Below are 19,504 nucleotides of genomic sequence, written 5' to 3'. Positions count from 1 at the left end.
GAGGCAAAGCCCTCAGCGGCTCACGGGTGCTCATGGGAGCTCGGGCACATCACCTCCCCATCCTCAAGTCTGCTCTTGGGTAAAAGGAGACTCAGAGCATGTTTATCTGGCGGGGTGGTTCTGGGGGTGAGCCTGGGGGGCGTGAGAAGGATGCCCCTTCCATGCCCCGGTGCCAGGGGCTGTGGTGAGGGCGCCCCGGGATGCAGGAGTGGGAGGAAGGTGGCTCACCTGCTGTTGCATGAGGTGCAGGGGCAGGGCGGTGCGGTGCGGGAAGGCGGGGGACGGCGGGGCCTCCTCCTGGCTGCTCTGCCGGCGCAGACACTCGAAGTTGAAGGAGGATCTGCGGTGGGCTGAGAAGCAGAGCACGAGTGGCCGTGACTTGGGGGTGTTTCTGCAGAGACTCCGGGCCTAGGGATTCCCCCCCCCCCCATTCCACACCCTCAGTGGGGCTGCAGCCAGGCCCAGGGCTGAGGCTGTGAGGTCTGGGACCCCTGAGAAGGGAGGGAAGGAGGCGGCAGCCCCAGCCGCGAGGCCTTGGGGAGGAGCAGGTTGAGGTCTCGGGCACGGAAGCGCTGTTGTTGGGGGAGAATCCCGCGGCAGACAGACGGGGACAGTGGGGACCTGGCCCTCTGCCCTGTGGCACGGAGCACTTCAGGCCAACCCGCAGGATGACAATTCCATTCTGGAACTTCTCACTTGCTGACGCTGCCCTTGCCTCCCGACACCCTGAGGGATGACCCGGGGCTCCTGCATCTGCCGCCTGCCCCCGTCCTGTCAAGCATCCAGCCTTGGAGCTCTTTCTCCTGAGGACCAAGACCCAGCCCTGCCTAGAGCTGCAGGCAAACATGAGCCCCTGTCACTCCCGGGAGCCGGACAATCCTGTCAGTGGAACCCAGGGGAGGGGCCAGCGCTGAGCCATGACACCCAACACAGAGCTTGTGGTTTTGAGGGGTGCCAGGTCTGGAAGAAGAGCCTCAACTCTGGCCCCCAAGCTCAGAGTGAGCTCCCCTCTCCCCGTCCAGGGTGTTCCCTGAGCCACTGCTCAGACTGCTGCAGGAGTGCCCGGCAGTTGGCAAGGCAGTGCCCAGGCCCCTTTCTGAGCCTGGCACCCACGGCACAGCCACGGCTTGTGTTTTGGCCAAGCTCCATCCTGGGCTGCCTTGGAGAACCTTGAGGATGGATGTGGAGAAGCCGCCTGTGTCTCCTGGGCCGGCACACGCAGCAGACACAGGGCTCTGTGTGGGCCACGCTGACCGGTGCTAGGATGGGGGTGGTGGTCAAGGCTCACGGCCAGCGTGGGCGGACAGGCCCTAGGAGGCCCAAGTGAGTGACTGGCTGGGCGGCCTGTGCGGGGCTGTCTCCACTGCCCGCCCTCCACACACTGTGCAAGTCTGGGCTGGCCCCTGGTCTCAGGGGCCCTGGGCACCTGCAGCCAGAGGGTAAGGCCAGAGGCCTGGTGCCCCGAGTGGAAAGAACCTTCCACCCTCTCCTTCGGAGGGTCTGAGCAGGACCTCTGTGTCCCATGGGCTCTGCAGGGACCCCCCTGCCCCTGAGGGGGGGCTGAGGTCTGCAACCCCAGATTGGTAGAGGGGCAGCAAAGCAACGAGCTCACTTTGATTTCCCTCACAGGGAAGGAGGAAGCCCCTCTTACCCACCCAGGTTCCTGCCTGCATGAGTGGGCATGGACACACCACCAAACAGCAGTCTGGAGCAGGGCCCCTGGCCTTCTCCTTTGGCCTTACAGAGCAGGTGCCCGGTCTGAGCAACTAACTACAAGCCACAGAGGGGGCGTCTGGCTAGCTGAGGGGCTCAGAGCCTGGTTATTGTTGGATTTGGGTGAAAGTCCTTCTCAAAATCACGCATCATTCCTCAGAAGCACCAGAAATGATTCTCGAACGCCTTCCCCAGTGTCCACATGACCCAAAGCAAACTGCCCACCTAGAGCTGGCCAGGCCCTCACTGCATGGCGCCCCAGTTCTTCCCTGGGGGTGGCCCAGACCTTCTGCAAGTGCCGACTATACCAACACAAGGAAGCTGGTCTTTCTCTTTCCTCCTTCCTTCCTTCCTTCCTTCCTTCCTTCCTTCCTTCCTTCCTTCCTTCCTTCCTTCCTTTTTCTCTCTCTTTCTCTCCTTCTTTCTCTCTTTCTTTCTCTCTTTCTTTCTTTCTTTCTTTCTTTCTTTCTTTCTTTCTTTCTTTCTTTCTTTCTTTCTTTCTTTCTTTCTTTCTCTCTTTCTTTCTCTCTTTCTTTCTTTGTCACACCCAGCCATCTCAGGGGTTACTCCTGGCTCTGCACTCAGGAGTTACTCCTGGCGGTGCTTGGGGGAACCATATGGGATGCTGGGAATCGAACCTGGTTGGCCGCATGCAAGGCAAATGCCCTATCCACTATACTATCGCTCTAGCCCCCCCCCCCCCCCACACACACACACAAGAAAGCTGGGGTGCAGGAGCGGTGCAGCAGCCTCTGCACTCCCCAGCAGGATGGTGCTGCCTTGGGTCTCGGAGTTCCCACCTGGCCTGTGAGAGGGAGCACAGGTAGGGCCAAGGCAAGGATGAGAAAGAGAAAGAAAGGGAACAGAGTGGGAGGGAGAGCTGAGGAAGCGTGGGGGCCAGGGGGCGGGGGCGGACGGGAGTGGGTGCCAAAACTCCTCAGGGGGCCTTCGGAAGCTGGGGGCTTTGTAAAACGGTCCAGGATCAAGTCTAGCCCCTACTTCTGCTCTTGGGGGGGTCAGCCCTCCTGCAGAGCAGCGCTGAGGGCATGGCATACCTCTCACTGATGCCCCCTGATGCTGCCAGCTTGCAGGCAAAGGGACCGTCTATGCACAAGGCCCCGGATCCACTGTGACCTGTCAAGCTGTCCAAAGGCCTCACGTGGAGTCCAAACTGTGCAAATATGGCTTGAGTGTCATCGCAGGGGAATGAGAAGGCCAGAAGAGCTGATGGGGCCTCCAGCCAGGGGTGGAGTCTGGGGGACCCCCGGCATGACGGGACCACACCTGTCACGTTCCCCTGGAGCCAGGGAGAAGCACATGGTTCTAGAAAATAAAAGAGGGTGGCCTCACATGTCGGGGTGGGAGGTAGCAGGCGTCTCCTGGGTGATCTCCGGGAATCATAGCACAGGGGCGAGTCGTCCTCCAGGAACCCTTGGGGGTGGTGGTAGCCTCGCGGTCGCTCGAAGTCTAGGTTGCTGCCTGGGTATCTGTTGTAGTAGCCGTAGCTTTGCCTGGCGGCCACAGATGCCAAAAGAGAGAATAAGGGCCCATTCGATCCTGGTTAGCAGACCCTGTCCCCACCCCTTGGCTAACACATGTGCTTCCCCCCCACCCCCGCCATTCTGTGGGCACAGCAAGACCAGCTAAGGACAAGGCAGTCCTCGGCTTCCTAGAAGCTTCTAGATGGAGGGCAAGGGCCGTTTCAGGAGGGCTCAGAGACGAGTCCTGTGATGAAAGCAGGGTGGGGAGAGGGTGATGATTGCCTTTCGGGGGCAGGCCTAGCTCTGTCTCGGCCGCAGTTAGCACCATGCCAATCTATCACCACTAACTTCTCCACTGAGAATGCCCCTGACTGCCCGCTCCCTGCCAGCTCTGGGATGGGGACACAGATGGAGAGGGAATGGAGATGGTTCCTGCTGGACGGGAGGAACGTTTCAAATCAGTCAAGGGAAGGAGCAGCAAGTTCTGGGCAGGCCCTTGGAGGGAGGGTGAAATCAGGATTCAGGGTGGGGGAGGATGGGTGTCCACGAGGGGACACGAGTAAGGTCTCTGGAGATAGAGACCCAGAAAGCCAGGTAGGCACCGAGAGAGGCTGATGGAAGGACATGGAGAGTGCAGGGGTGCAGGGTCCAGCCACAGAGGGCTGGGATTGGAGACTGAAGCCACCAACAGCCCAGATGTCCAGCTGTGACCTACAGAACCATTGGCCCTTCACAGGACCACCAGCTCCAGGGAACATGCAGCTCACAAAGGGAGGTTGGCTGGACTCTGGTGACCTCAGCCCCTGCCTGCTTTCCTGTTCTGCATCCAGAAGCTGGGGGTCCCTTCTGTCTTCCGGACAGACATCTGGAGTGCTACCTCTGCTCAGAGGGGACTCCTGCAAGGAGCGGGGAGTGGGAGTGTGCATAAAGACATCCCTGGCCCAAGCTCCAGAGTAGCCAGAATCTCCAATCAGAGTGCTCAGTGGGTGTGTAGGAAAGCAGAGTCTCTCGGAAGACAGGATGAAGATGGCTGGAAAGGGTTGGCCTGCTCGACACAGACCCGCTTGTGTACTCATGACACATAAGCCCCCGGAGGACTAGGTGAGGAGGTCTGAAGGCAGAGCTTCCTCTCGGGCCAGCTTCCATCTCTGCTACCTTCTCCTCTGGCCTGGTATCAGTGCTCCTGCCCTACTTCCCTGGGCACCTGCAGCCTGACACCAGCAGGGCATGGGGTAGGAACTGGCCAGGCCTCAGGGAGCCCCTCACCTGCTCCCTGCCGGAGAGCTGTCGTCCTCGTAGTACTCGTCGCTGCTGAAGTACTCCTGGTCCCCCGAGCAGCGGGCATCCCGGAAGTAACTGTGGAGCTCTGGGTCTTCACGGCAAATGGTTGGGAACTGCTCATCTCCCGAGTCGGACCTGCAGTGGGAGAACCTCTGAGTGCCTGGGCAGGTGGCGGCCCATCCCACAGTCACGGCTCATGGCCCGCAGCCCTGCCCCAGCCGCTGCAGCTACTCGCAGAGCATCTACCTCAGAAGGGTCCAGACTGAGGATGCAGGCAGTAGTGCTGTGTGTGTGTGTGTGTGTGTGTGTGTGTATGCACGTGTGTGTATGATGAGCCTATGTTCAGAGGATGCTTCTCTCAGCACTCTACACAAAGCCTGTGCCCAACTACTCTGAAGCTTTGGAACCAAAGGAAGGAATATGATTTGGGAGCAGATATAAAATGCACAGGTGGCTGCAGTGATAGGCAGATCTAGAAAGAAGCTCTGGGTCTCCCAGACAATTTCTTTGATGCATCAAAGACTCACATCAGATACTGGCATGTGGAGCCTCTCTCCCCCCACCCCTTGCCCCTCCACTGTTTCTGACTTAGCAGGGCTGATGGGAGTTTTGAATACAGGTCCCAGGAGAGACTCCTGGACATGTCCACCAGGTTTAAAAAGACTGCCTGGCCACCCTAGGACTGTCATCATGAGCCCTTGACACCCCCATTGTCCTGGCTCCAGTCCTCAGGAAATCCAGCCAGGTTCTGCCATCTGTCTGCAGAGAGAGACTTGTGTGTTATCCCAGTTCCTCCTCTGCTGTCCCCTCCTCCAGCTCTAGTAGCTCCTATGTCACTGGATCAAGTGGAATTGGGAGGTTGACCACCCTGTCTCTTGAAGCATGGCTGGCCACCCACAAACATGCACCAAATACACTGCCACAATTGGGGGCAGCCCTGGGATAGTCACCAAGTCTGAGCCGATTTGGATTTGAAAACTCCTTTGCTCTGCAAGAAGCACCTCCCTCCCACTCCTGCACCCCCAGGCCCCCGCACCAACAGCCTTGCCGGGGCAAAGGCATTTCTCTGACTAGCTTCATAGGGGCCGGTGGGTACCTTCGAGCATGGTGATATAGACAGGGAGCACATACCTAATGTACGTTTCGTAATAGCGGGTTCTTTCCAGGAAAGGCACAAAGGGAGGAGATAAGAGTTAAATAGGCTCAACAATGTCTCAAGTGCAGTATCAGGCCACTTCCGAGAGCAGGGATCAGCCAACAAGTGGTGCCCGCCTGGCACAACATAGCCTGCCACCTCCTGCTGATGGCCCAACACAAAATTTTTTTTTAAATCTTTAGAGAACTGAAACGAAAAGTGAGAAGAAGCAAAACTTCCCAGGTACATCAAAGAGGCTCACATGTTCGCATCCATCAGAAAGGGGGACCAGGAGACACAGATGTTCTCTATCATCCTTTTTGTCTGTTTTATTTTGGGGCCACACCTGGCAATGCTCAGGACAGTACTCAGGACACCATATGGGATGCTGAGGATCGATCCTGGGTCAGCCATATGCAAGGCAAACACCCTACCTGCTGTACTATCATTCCGGTCCCTGTTCCGTGTTATCTCAACTGCCTTCCTCACAAGATGGAGTCGCAGCAGCAGAGACAGGGTGGAGCTCTGAGCCTGAGACAGTCACTGCCTGGCCCTTTCAAGTTTGCAAAGCCCTATAACTTGGGAAGGTCAAGGGCATGTTGTTGCTGTTCCAGTAAGGGATGGTTCCCTAGTACAGAGCATAAAATGGTACCCAAAGAGGCCATGACCTTGCCAGGCTCTGACTTTTATGCAGATGCCTAAGGACATTCTCTGTAGGTGCCACCAGGGTAACGGACACAGATATCTGCAGCTCTCCGCCCCCCAACCCCTTCGCCAGGGCACACACTATAGTCCTCAGCACACACACATGCTTTCAAGATTACCTTTTAATACTGGACCTTCTCTGAGGCTCACGGTCATGCTTGTGGGAGGAATGATGCCCATTTTCAGATACATGCTCAAGGTTCCCAAGGCTGGGCCGCTTTCCAGGGGCAGCTTTGGACATATTGGCATTATTGAGATTGGCATTGGTTGAGCTGGGAACTTGCTTTCCTATGGAATTATGGTTATGATGGCTATGACACACCGAATTTCCTGCTGGAGGAAACAGCGGTTTCTCAGTATCACTTGCAGGTGGAACTGAAGGCCTTTGGACATGCAGGGGACGGTGGGTGGTATTGGTCTGCTGAAGGGAATCTCTCCTATCACTATTAACATGATTGACATGGTTTCCAAGCAGGGCACCATTTCTCTGCAAAATAATGGGAGACAACACCAGGTAATTTAACAAGGTATTTGATGCAGGCTAGCTATGTTAGGTCATTTTTTTTTTTTCTACACGAAAAACAAATTCTAGATACACTCTGCGGGCTCCCTGTAAAACACTCTGAGCGTCTCGGTGATGGGGAGGTGGGGTGGGTGTTGAGTGTGTGTCCCCCTGGCAATGAGGAAAGTCGCCGGCTCCAGAGCCAGGAACCAGCTCATGGCTCTCACTCCAGAGTGCTCGTCTAGGTGCTCTAAGTTGAAATGATGACCCAGTAGGTTTGTTGGGAGCCCAAGCCTCTGAAGATGGCAGGAGGGATGCTCTCTGGTTTGGGGGGCCCAAGAGGGGGTGTGGGCTGGCTAGAGATGTGAGCAGGTAGCTACTAGTAGGACCCAGGTTGCTCATCCACACGGCCAGTGGCTATGGTCAAGCTTGTCCCGAAGCTGCCGTGGTAGGGCCGAGGGGCAAGCTCCAGGCAAGAGCAGGCCTGATCCTGGAAAAGGTGCTGGTGAGAAGGGAGCGGCTGCGGGGGTCTCGATACCCCCTCTAGACCCTGGCGCTGTGCTATCTCCTCTGCACTCAGGTACGGCTCCTCAACCGCCCCCACTGCCTGCTGATTTCCCAGCGGTCGATGTGTAGCTAGGTGCGGAATAATTACTTTGAACACATCTTCTTCCTCCTCGCCTTTTGTTTCCTCAGGCTCATCATCTTGCAAATCGCATGAGATAGCCCGTCGGATTTCAGGCCCAATGTCGTGCAGCGTCCTGAGTCCCGCCTGGATCAAGGAAAATGGCAAAACAGATTAGACCAGCCAGGCACGGCGGTGCCGGGCCCGGAGCCTGCTGATTCTGCCGTGAAATGGGGAGCAGTGTCCAAGAAGCAAGGGCAGGAACTGAGCTGGGCCTGAAGGGAGCTCCAGGGGCGCCTCAATCCCAAAGGCTCCTTGGTGGGGATGCCTGAGGTCTTCCCCCGCCCCCCCACCCTGCAGGGAACAGGACCTGGTTTCTAGGCTGGGCCAAGGCAGACATCTTAGTGACCGAAGGAGGGCAGGCCAAGTGCCACTGCCAGAGCTGGGGATGAGGCGGATAGCATCTGGGGACTGTTCTACCAGGTGGTGGGGGATACCCAGGCAGGGGCAGGTGCCAGAGGGCAGTCAGGCCATGCTGCTGCCCAAGCCACTGGCTACACTCAAAGCCACGGGGGTGAGAGAGTGACACCATACACTGCAAACAGCAACACACGCAGGATGTGACGAAATGGGTGGACTCGCACACAGACCTGCCACTGTGCAGGGCCGATCGCCCTGGACCCCTGTGCCGCCCCGGGCTTTGGCCCCGTGCTCAGCCCACGGCCCCTTGGGAAAGGAATCACACACACACACTAGCTGCTGGAGGCAGCATGGGGTCCTGGCCGAGCATCACCCTAGCCCCAAGACGCATCCAGATGACTCTCCTCCCGGGGCCCTCTTGGGAGGGGCCCCTGGGAGAAAGATCCTGTGGCTTCTGACTTTATCAGGGCAACATGGGAAGTGCTGAGAGACAGCATAGGGGAAAGAGTGCCAGCTCTGAGGAAAGGGTGACTGCCTGGCACCAATTTACAGAGAAGGAGGCTCAGAGAGACAGGACTTCATCCTTCTCCACTCAAGTCTTTGCATTTGAAAGAGGCATTTCTCTGTGCCTCTTACTCTAAAGCTCCCCATTCCCTACTGGCGGGGTGGGGGGTGGGAGGGCGCTGGCACCGTCCCACTTGCTGGCAGTCTGTCTGCAGGCTGGCAGCTGCCTGAAGGCTTGGCAGAGGCTGAGCCCTGGGCTGGGCAGGACTCCATGAACAATTGATACTCGTACATCTGGGTGGTCTGCAGGAGAGAGCTGGGCCGAGTGGGAGAGAGGGCCCCAGGGTGGGGGTGGAGGGATCACTACCCCATCCTTCTTCCACAGCCTCCGCAGTGGGTGGACACAGAACACGGTGTGAGGACCATGCTTGAGGCCACCCTGACATTTGCAGGGAAGGAACAGGATAGCGGGCTCCATGCCCCACGGGCATGGGATCACCCAGAAGGAGCCATCTGATGACCCCCACGGGGAGGACATGAGTTCTAGCCACTGAGTCACAAAGGGCGCTCCACAAGGGGCGCTTGGGAACCAAGCTCGCCCCTAAAAGCACCCAGGCCAAGGGGCCATTGTGGGGAAGTGGCCTGTCAGGCCGGGTGTAAGGGGAGGGGAAACAGCCGGTCTTCGTGTGGGTGGGGAGGGCCAGGGGGCTGAGGCCTGCCCCTGCAGAGCAAGCGCCAAAGCTCCAGGCTAGCCATGCTGTGCTCCACACGCCCCAGGGCTGAGCCCACAACATCTGTGGTATAGTCAGAGAAGATGGTCTTTGGCTTGCCTGCCCCTGTGCTCACACAGTTACACACACACATACACACATACACACACACACACACACACACACACACACAAAGTGCGCATGCACGTACACTCCCTTTCTCAGCAGGCTCACAACCAGTGCCTTGGGCGGGGGTTGTCACGAGGCCTGGAGGCCAAGCACTTGCCATTCTCATGGCAACGGGCAGGGAGGCGACTCCAATGTGAAGTGAGTCAAAGCTCTTCCCCTGCAGACTTGCAGGCAAGCGCAGGCCAGCAGCATGAAAGGGCCTGTTCTATTCAGGCAGCAACTCTAGTGAGGGAAGAGAGCTGAGTGTGGGGGGCAGGGGGGCATCGTGTTGTCTGATATTGGCTCCCTGGGAGGAAAAGCCATTGACAAAGCCAAGGTTCCCAACAGGGGACCCGGTTTGAGACATCTGCTACTGTTTTCCACGCTAAGAACCTGGGGGAACGAAGCACTAGGTCAACACCCCTTAATCAGCTCTGTCCATGAACCCACAGACAGGGCAGTGGGCACCAGCCAGGATCCTGAATTTAAGGAACAACACAGAACTCTGTGTACTGCCATTCAACTGAGTGCACTAGGTCTGATTAGAAGAAATAGAAAACTATTTATTTGGATAATTTTTAACATCATCCTCTGTTGACGGGTTGACATTTCACTGAAATACACATAAGACATAATTGCATAATAAAAACAAGAACCGTCTCAAGCATGTCTTCAATGATACACAAGATCAGGAGAGTGCAGTGAACAGACACGGGACAGAGAATTTGTTGGCAACATAAATCATGGAGAAGGTCGAGAGGTGGCCCGGGAAAGCCACTTTCAAAGGCAAAGAATGACAACATATTTATTAAAGAGACATCGAAGGAGAGAAAGCATCGCTCTTCCCAGACACAGAAGCAGAGGTTTAGAAATCATGATTATAATTTGTTTGTCCCCAGCAGGGAAAAAGCACATCTTCTCAGAGTCAGGGACTGACATTGCTCTTCCATATGGGGTCTGGGAAAGACGGGAGGGTGGGGGTTGGGGGATGGTAGGGAACAGGGGGTTTGCCAGAGTTGGGAAGGAGGGAAACAGATGTTCCCAAACTTGAATTGAAACAAAGCTTAAGCACAGCACCCTGAATTTATTACATATCACAAAACAAGATAATGAAAAATTTCTAGCACACATATCAAGCTAAAAGATAGCTTAGGCTGCTCCAAAATTTCCATAGGCACAAGTTCCAATCCCCAAAAATGCAGAAAACTGTCTTAAACCCTTGAAAAAATTAGTTTTTTTCCACAACCCTAGAAAAAGGAACATTGATTTTCTTGAAATAGTTTACAATCAGTAAAATTACCTATTTGTTCATATTTCAGATCTGTATCTAGCGCTATCAACAAAATACTACTTGAATTCGAAATGTGATCATTAGCACTTAAACCAACACAATTAAAGCCATATAAAGTCATTCCATTAACATCACAGTAGAATTATGGTTTTGAATAAACACAGAATTGCTATAAAATAGAAACATTATTGATTTAAGATGTCCAATTATATAAAATATTAAACAGAATCAAGCCTAGTTCCCGTGAACTTTTAAATGCTAGATGTTACCATAAATTTTTTTTTCTTTTTAAAAAAAGAAATGTTGGCGCTTCAGAGACTGCTGCTTTAGGTTTTAGACACCATTTAATTGAAGTTTTATAGATATTTACTCTACTGAATGATTAAGTCACTCCCAAAGACTATAAAATCTTTCTAAATAGTTCTGAAGCAATAGCATAAAGTTCTATCATTGCATCCAGTGGCAACATTCATTTACCTTCCTTTCTCTGCCCGCTTTCAGGGTGAAGTTTTTCCTACCTCGGTATATTTGAAATGCTTTCCTGTCCTGTCCCCCTACGCTAGCCCCATCAACACACCTGTCGGCAGCTCTCAGGACCACACCAGGACGGGAAACGCCCAGAACCTACACTGTAACAGTGGAGATAGGACAGGTGAGTCTCCAGTCGGGACTGGGCCAGGCCATTCATCTTCAGATGTGAGCGCCAGCCAGGCTTCTTGACTCCAGCCCGAGAGCCCCTGTCGGGCAGAGCCTGGTCTCTCTCAGCGAGGGCCAGCCCTGCCCAGCCCTCTCATAAAAGGCAATCCTCCACCGGGATCCAGCTGCCGCCCAATCAGAGGATACCATGTGAGACAGGCAATTCTTAGAGAAGACACTGGCTCATCTACAGGCGGTGGCCCGCCTCCTCACCACACATTCACTCAGGCACACACAGCCGCTCACCAGCACACCCCTGACTTTGTCATTGTTTTCCTCCAGGGAAAATGGGATGGTGTGACCTTTGTGTCCGTTACAAACAGCCCTTGGGTTCTATATAAAGGGAGGAGGGAATCATGAGCACAGCTCACTCTGAGTCACCCACGGCTGCTCCAGTCCTCACTGAAACATCAGCTGGGATGCTATGCTCTGAGCAGCTCTGAGGCCGCACTTGGTTTCACACCTCCAGTTGGCTACTGTTATTTTGAAAGAAAACAAAATTATTTTATTTATTTTGTCTTTTTTTTGGGAGGGGGAGAGAGGGGAGTTTATACCTGGCAATACTTAAGGGGTTATCCCTGGCTCTGCATTCAGGACTCACTCCTGGTGGTGGGTGAGGGAATTGTATGGGAAGCTGGGACTCAAACCTGGGTCGGCTGCATGCAAGGCGAATGCCTTACCCGCCGAACTATCTCCCCAAAATTATTTTAGAATGATCAAATCCAGGCATATTTCTTTGCAAATGATAACATAGAGATGCTGAGTTCCACCTGGATTCTTGGGTCTCGTTTTAACACCAGGATCAGAAAAACTCTTGCCAGTGTCCAGGCAATAAAAAGTTAAAGGTTGAGCCTAGGCAGACACAGCCAACTTCAGCCTGTATCCTGAGATAATCTTTGTCCCACCCACTGTGATCTCACTCACTTGATTCCATGAGATCTTGTGGAAGGGCCGTGACTGTTCCCCTTTGGTTGAATGATGCACCTAGATTTTCCCGTAGGCTGGGCTAGGACCCCTGCTCCCCAGGACCAGAGCTCTCATGGGGCCATGCTGGCTCCACCGCCACCACCGCCAAACCGCAATGCGGTTGGGTCTACAGGTCTCAGCTGTCCCATGACTAGGCGCCTACGAGAATGTGGTTGGCTCACTCGCAAAGCAAATCTCTGGCCTCCCCTACCTAGTTCTTGAACTACTAGGTCAGTATGGAAATGATGCACAATCACAGTTATGAAAACGAAGCCTGCCACAGGACACATCCTCGGCTCTGCACCATCACCAAGGGTATTCCTAATACTTCCACCTCGGAGGCACTAATGTAACCAGGCTTTCTCCTGAGAACGTGGGAGCGGAGATACGGCCACGCAGGGCATGGCAGGCACTCTGCTCGCACAACTGACAAAGGAGGACACAGGCAGCTCTACATCCCGGAATGCCATGGCCAGGGGTGGAGGAGGAAGAAAAGAGGAAAGTGCAGGAGGTCCAGACAGAGCCAATAAGCAGAAGGTTCTTTCACTAGAGAGATCAGAAAAAAGTCTCCAGCACTCATTTCCTTGGAGGGAATTTTGGGATCATTCTAAGAACCTGAAGTTCTCAAAATATGGACTGGGGACCCCGGAGACACCCAGAGTCACCTTCCAGAGTCCCAACAGTGTGTATGTTGCTGATGTCTGACCTGTGCCCTGCCATGCTCATTCTCTCCCGGGAGCACTGAGGGGGTCTGCAAGGACCTGGGGAAGGTGTCATCTCTCTGGCGTCTGTGGTTTGGCACGTTCTGTATTTTACCATTTCTCAGTTTTATTTAATTTATGATACAGTAAGTTGGGACATACAAGGGCTCTCGATACTTTTGTGAGTATGAAAGGGTCTCAATACCCAAAAGTTTGAGACCTGTGGACCTCCTGTCTTTGGATAGGCCACACCATCTTTCCCCGAGTGCAAGTCCCGTGTCATCCAAGGGCTATTCTTTACTTCCCTGCCCTCCCCTCCCCCACCCTGTGGCTCGGGGAACTAACCTTTGGCACTTTTAGGGAGATAGGGGGAGTCTTCACTGTAGCTTAGAACCACTTAATCTCCGTGACCTCAAAGAGCCACTTCTCAGGTATGCTCAAGGACAATGGATTTCCCCAGGTACCGCTCGCCCAACCATGGAACCGCACATATGTGTTAGTAAGCTCCTTCCTGGGTAACTGAATCATGGCACATTGAGCTAGTGGGGGGGGCGGGGAGGGGACAGGGCAGGGTATGGGTTGAATTCTGTAGATCACATGCTACCATAAAGAAGCCCTTTTGCCATTAAATACTATAATTTGCCTGAAGGTCTCCTCAGTTACTCTATCTTCTCAAAGATGTATGGAAGTAGTAACTACTATTTTCAGAGGACAAAGCACTGCTGTGGAGTGTGTGGACTCCCGACAGCTTTGTGAACTGATAACATCTTTTAAGTGGGTCAGTCAACCCTGCGAGTACACTAAGAGGAACTGAATGCCCCTTTGCCAATGTGTTGCACTGTGATGGCCACTGCATCGCGTCCCCCTCTCAGGAGGGCAGAAGAATGGAGCCCGTGGATTCCAGGGCTGGGTCCTGAGCTAGCTGGGTCCACCTGCAACTATTCTGATAATGAGCATGCTAGCATTCCCTTTCGGGAGCTACAGTCCCGTGCTCCGGGGCTAAAGAGACAGAGGTGAATCTGCAGGGGAGCTGTGCACCCGGCTTCAGGGACCCCTTGTCCGCTTTTGCAGAGAAAGTGGCAGCCGCCTGGCTTCCCGCTGCCTTCATGCACTGGCTAGTGTCCAGCCATTCTCAGGGCCACTGCTCAGCAGCAGGGCCAGGCCCCCACGGGGCAAGGCTCTTGTCTCTGAGTCCTAACAAAAGGTTGATCTCCAGCCCGTGCTTAGCGCTGTGACTGAAAAGGCTTGTGAGCAGAGGAAGCAGGAGCAGTGGTCTGGGGAACATGAGGGCTGTTCCAGCGAGGCTCCAGCCAGGGTGTTTGGAGGGGAAGGGCAGTCACCCTGACCCAGAGAGATAAGGGTGACACACTCACAGACATGAGCACACACTGCCCGCTGGTATTGAATAAATATGACAGTAGGCTGGGCCAGAGAGTCACGGGGGCTTATTTGATCTCAGCGCAGATCAAATACCACACCAGGGCCTGTTCTCCCCATCAGCACCGACAGACCAGGCAGAGCAAAAGGGGGTCTCCAAGGGTCCTGGGGTGTTTAGTGGGGAGGTATGACCACTCAAGCTGTGTGTGTGTTGGAGGGGGGCACACAAACGAGCAGATGTGCTTCACCATTGTCACCAGGGCCCCTGCCATACCCATGGGGGATGCTTCCCACGCCACCCCACCTAACTGCCAGTGCTGCTGTGTGCAGGCCCCTGCTCTGAGGCCATCGGGCGCTGCTGCAAAAACCCAGGCTGAGCGCTCCTGACTCATGATGGTCTGCCCCAGGGACCAGAACTGGGGGTGCCGGGGCACACCACAGGAAGCCCAGGGTGTCTCTAATATCTGGGAATGTAGGACTACAGGGTCCCCTGAGCGATTGGGGTAAAGGACAGGGACCTCAGCACCTCAGCACAGGAGACACAGGACTCAGGCTGGAGGATCCCTGAGGACCCTTCTCACCGGTGACACGGTCCAGCCCTGCCCCCACTCTGTCTGGTCTCTAGGGCTCCCTGATTACCAGGGATGTCCAGGTGAGTGCCCACTGAGCCAGGGACAGGTCCTGTGGGTGCTCTCTTCCTTGTCTGCCACACTACTCACCCACCCCCAACTCCCTCCCCGACAGACAGACAGACAGACCACACATCACACATCACACACACACACACACACACACACACACACATTGAGAGGTACACACACACAGCAGGCAAAAGGACTTACAACTGTTTTTTTTTTTCTTTTCTCCAAACAGTGCAGAAACTTCATGTTTTACACTGAGGTTACTTTTGAACATTGCTTTTTAAAACTTAGATTGGCTCCTCTGGGTTTCTTGGGCTCAAAATCAGGTATTCACTGCATGGAATTCACTGACTGAGGATTTCAGACTGGCACCCTTGGGAAACAATTTCTCGGGCAAAAATCTACCATTTGCAATGTCAAAAAACAACCTGTGGAATTACTTCTGTTTACATCTTTATGCATTTCCATGGTATCTTAAAAAGGGGAGAATTCTTTCTCTTTCTCAATGGATAACTACAGTACAGAAAAGAGATCAAAGAGAAATAAGAATTTCTTAAAGTTCTGGTAGTAAACAGGCATATGATATTATTATTGTTTTAGTCTTAATAATAAGCAATTATACGTTCAAAGTGCTTTTACAATCACTTAGCTATTCCTCACAACAGCCCTGTGAGGTAGGTCGACATTATTACCCCCATTTTACAGATGGGGAAACTGAGGCACAGAGAGGTTAAGTGTCTTGCCCAAGGTGACACAGAAAGTGAAACTGCAGAAGCAGAGACTAGGACCCAGTTTCCCTGACTCCCAGAATCCTTGAAACTAGACCACACTGATTCCAAAGAGGCATCCCCAGACTGGCTTTAAGTACAAATCAAAGACGGACAATGTGGGATGAGGTTTGGGTGTGGTGGCATTTCCTGTGGACACGTTAAGATGGAACCTGAGGTGCTGCCTGGCTGGGTCTGGCATGCAGGGGGGTGGGGGGGAGTGTTAGTCTCAATGGGTGTGTCTGAGCTTGCTGTCCTGCCCATTTCTCACTGCATTCTCCACCAGGTCACGACAGAGGGCAGGAGGCGGGGAGCAGGAGGCCATGGTGGACTGGCACGGAAACAGAACTCTCGTCAGCTCAGCGCCAAGGGGCCTGTCGGTCTTTGGGGGTTCAGGCGAACTGGGGATGCGGGACTTTGGAACAGTCAGCTGCCCACCTTAGGCAGGTCTGCTCAATCTTTTGATTAGGATTTTAGTTGCTGTTATTATTATTATTATTACTGGCCAGCATCAGGAAGTTGTGTTCATTTCATTCCTTTGTGGGGACGGCTGCCCCCTTCCTTGGCTCTCTCTCCCTCTTTCCCTTTCTCTGAGTCTCTGCTTGGAAGGGAAAACTGGTAAGCCTGGCACGTCCCCTCTCAGGAAAAAGTGCCACGGCGAGCAGCGTCCGCGACAGGCAGCCACGGCTCCGCAGATGAACCACAGCCCCATGTCCACCTTCTGGAGGAGGGCTTGGCTTGGGAGGGGTCGCCCTGGGGCCTTGGGTTTGCTTTCTCCTGCATTTCTCCCGAAATGCGGTTTCAGTAGAAATAAGCCCACTGCAGCCTTTTTCCCTTTCAAGGCCGGAGCCATGCACGCCTCCGACTAACGAGCCCGGTGCTGCAGCTCAGGCAGAAAACTCTAAAGCATCCGTTCAAGCATCTGAAACAAATGAATCAGCCAGTGAAATCTCATCTGTTAGCATCTGTTCTCCTCTTATATTAAAAAAGGAAAAACAAGCCTTTTGATGGCTTTAGATGGAATCATGCTTAAAAGAAGAAGCTCTGCTTTTAGATTCAGATGTCTAGATAGCAGATGTCTGATGGTCCGCAGATTAAACATCAGTGGAGGCCCCCCGCCCCTCCATTTTTTTTTCTGTCTGTGCACTGCACCAAGGCATATGAGGGATAAGGAGTCACTGGTGTCTGTCCACCACCCACCTTTCCACTTACCCACCCACCCGGCCATCTGTCAGCTACGCCATCCCCAGCCTAATCGTTTTACAGCTGGAAGCAAAGGTCTCCTGAAATCAAATCTCCTTAAATCGAACTTCCAAGTGGGGTTTCAGGAAAAAAAAATGATAATGGCTTCCCTCTCTGAATTCTTCCTGTTGTCCAGTGGGGCAGGTTCCCATCTGGGATGGGAGAGGGACAGAGAGTCGCTTTGGAGTGCACTAGTCTCGGCAAAAAGGAATGTGCAAAAGAGGAAATGAACAAAACCTTCCCCACTTTGTGGGACCTTTTCTTGTTCTGACCCATGAACTATAGGAGCGATTCGTGTCTGCCTGGTGCAGAGCCGTCCCAGTCCTCACCGGGGAGCCCTGAGGAGCGTTTGGGCATGCATGGCTCTCTGCTGGGAAGGGCTGAGCGTTCCCCCTGCAGAGCCGTGCTCCCTCATCTGCCTGCTCTGTGCGGAAACTTGCAGGTCACTTGGTGGCAGCGACGTTGGATGAAGAGCAAAAGCTGAGTCAAACTAAAGTGAGTATGGTATGTAGTGGATGAGTGAGGCAAATCAAAAGCCGGAGGCAGCTTCCCTCTGGCTCCCTCTGGAGAGGGGCTGGAGAGAAGGCTGGCTTGGATGAGGAGGAGGATGGACGGATGGAAACTGCACACTCATTCAGACCACAACGGCCAGAGGACACTGGGTGCCAGGCTCCTCCCACACCCGGGTCCAGGAGCTCCTCAAGCCACCCCCCTTCGTGCAGAAGGGGCCACCGCAGTTGGTCTGAACGGAGGAAACCCGGGAGAGCCCGCAGGGCTGGAACCATCGTGGGTCTCTGTGCTCAGGAAAACCCTTCCATGGCGGGGGTGGGGCGGAGGGGGTTGCAGAGAAGCTGGAGCCGTTGGGATGCTGTTCAGACAGACTGCATTCTAACGCAGCACAACCACGCACAGCCTCTGTCTTCTGCGCTCACACCGCGAGGCCCACACTCCACTGTCTGCAGCCCTGGGGTCCCCCAACCCACCAGCAGGGGCAGAAGCCCCTCCCTTCACTTCCCAGGGGGCTTCTGGGGGACCTTGTACCTGTCCTAGCGATTCTTGAGGTGCTTCCCCTGCTGCCATTTGACCTGTTTCCCTAGCCACTCTGTGGGCAGGACAGGCAGAAAGGAAGGATTTTCTCATGCTAATTAAATGCCGAGTCACAAATCACATTTAAAGCTAGTCCTATAGCTGAGGAAGCCAAAAATGTAATTAGAATTATCCTTCAAGGAGACAAAGATTTTTCTATTTTTAAGGTCTGCTTCAGAGTCAAGTGCATTTTCAGAATTTATCTGCCAATATTATGAATACAACTTAATTTTCTGGGCTGTATATGCAACATAAATTATAGACATTGTCTCAACTCCCAATGGAAGCATGTGAAAATGTGTTGACATCATCTAACTCAAAATATTTAAATTTCATCCAAGAAATGAAGCTCTATAAACAAAGTGAAAAATGTTTAGGAGGAAAAACCAACCCTCAACACAGTTTTAACACAATGTAATAGACTCTTTTAACCGATGACTTGCAATGTATCGCTTTAGTACCACTTGACCCTTCAACTCAGAATAGCATTTGTAAAGCCAGGGCAGTCATTATTTAGCCGGGTGTTGTTTTCAGGTTTTAATACATCAAAACATTATATCCAGAAACCAGAGCGAGCACTCAGCCATCCAATCGGGAAGCCTTAGGGGTTGGGTAATGGTTATAAGTCTGTATTCAGGAAATCATACATGTCTTCCACCAAAAAAGAAGGTCTTGTTACAGAGCTGATATAGTTACTGTAAATCATGATATAACGCATCCATGAAAGAGTATGTTTCCCCCTCCAGAAAAGGCATCACGTTCCAACCCCATTGGCTAGAATCCTTCAACACTGCTCTTATTACCCAGGGACAGAGACCTGGGTGAACGTGCAAAAACACCTTTCCAGTTTGCTTTGTCTCTAAGACCGCTACACAGGAGGACAGCTGCCACTTGGGCCACCTGCATCAGTGAGAAGGGGAGAACTCACAAAGGCCACCATCCGAGCCAGCAATGAGCTACCTGACAGGGCCTGTGATCCCAAGCTAAGCCTTTCGGAGTTGTGATCAGAGAAAGAAAAGGTCGGAGATAGTTGGGCTGGCTCCCCTCCCTTCCCCCAGCCCTGCAACTGTCTGGCGAGAGCGCCATCTCAACATGACCCCCCCGAGTAATCCAACAACCTGCCATCTACACATGCTCCCTCATTCCTTCACTCTTTCGTTCATGGCCACTTGCATCCATGTTCTCTTGCAGCAAGATCACAGACAAGCCCACACTTTAGTAGCAGTTGTTATTACTTTCGAAGCAAAATAATGTTGGGGATTCTCTCCATGAAAAAAAGAAAAATAAGGGGGAAGGACCATTCTACACTGAACTTTTTCAAGGCCTACAGGACTGATTTGAGGCACGTGGTGGAAACAGGACCATCAGAGTCACGTCAGAGATAAGTAAATTAAAAGGGAAACATCTGGATAGTATTCAGGATGGACTTGACACACACTCGGGACTTTCACCGTTCACTGCTCTGGACGGTGGCTGGCAGGGGGTTGCCCACC

At 53.4% G+C, this 19,504-nt stretch overlaps 1 protein-coding gene across 1 annotated transcript in view; it reads right to left on the bottom strand.

Annotated features, from left to right (window-relative positions):
* The window catches only part of CACNA1D (calcium voltage-gated channel subunit alpha1 D), a 339,389-nt gene that overhangs the window by 6,148 nt on the left and 313,737 nt on the right, over positions 1 to 19,504 (bottom strand). The window contains exons 42-47 of the mRNA XM_004615165.2: positions 7,473 to 7,589; positions 6,435 to 6,802; positions 5,607 to 5,633; positions 4,461 to 4,610; positions 3,064 to 3,224; positions 229 to 350 (exon numbers count right to left, since the gene is read on the bottom strand). Of these exons, the coding sequence (XP_004615222.1) occupies positions 229 to 350; positions 3,064 to 3,224; positions 4,461 to 4,610; positions 5,607 to 5,633; positions 6,435 to 6,802; positions 7,473 to 7,589 (945 nt within the window). The remainder of the gene's footprint in view (positions 1 to 228; positions 351 to 3,063; positions 3,225 to 4,460; positions 4,611 to 5,606; positions 5,634 to 6,434; positions 6,803 to 7,472; positions 7,590 to 19,504) is intronic.

This window comes from Sorex araneus, chromosome 4, assembly GCF_027595985.1.
Source record: "Sorex araneus isolate mSorAra2 chromosome 4, mSorAra2.pri, whole genome shotgun sequence".
Taxonomy (NCBI): Eukaryota; Metazoa; Chordata; class Mammalia; order Eulipotyphla; family Soricidae; genus Sorex; species Sorex araneus.
Note: the sequence above shows the minus strand (reverse complement) of the source record. Positions and strands in the feature narration are given on the sequence as shown.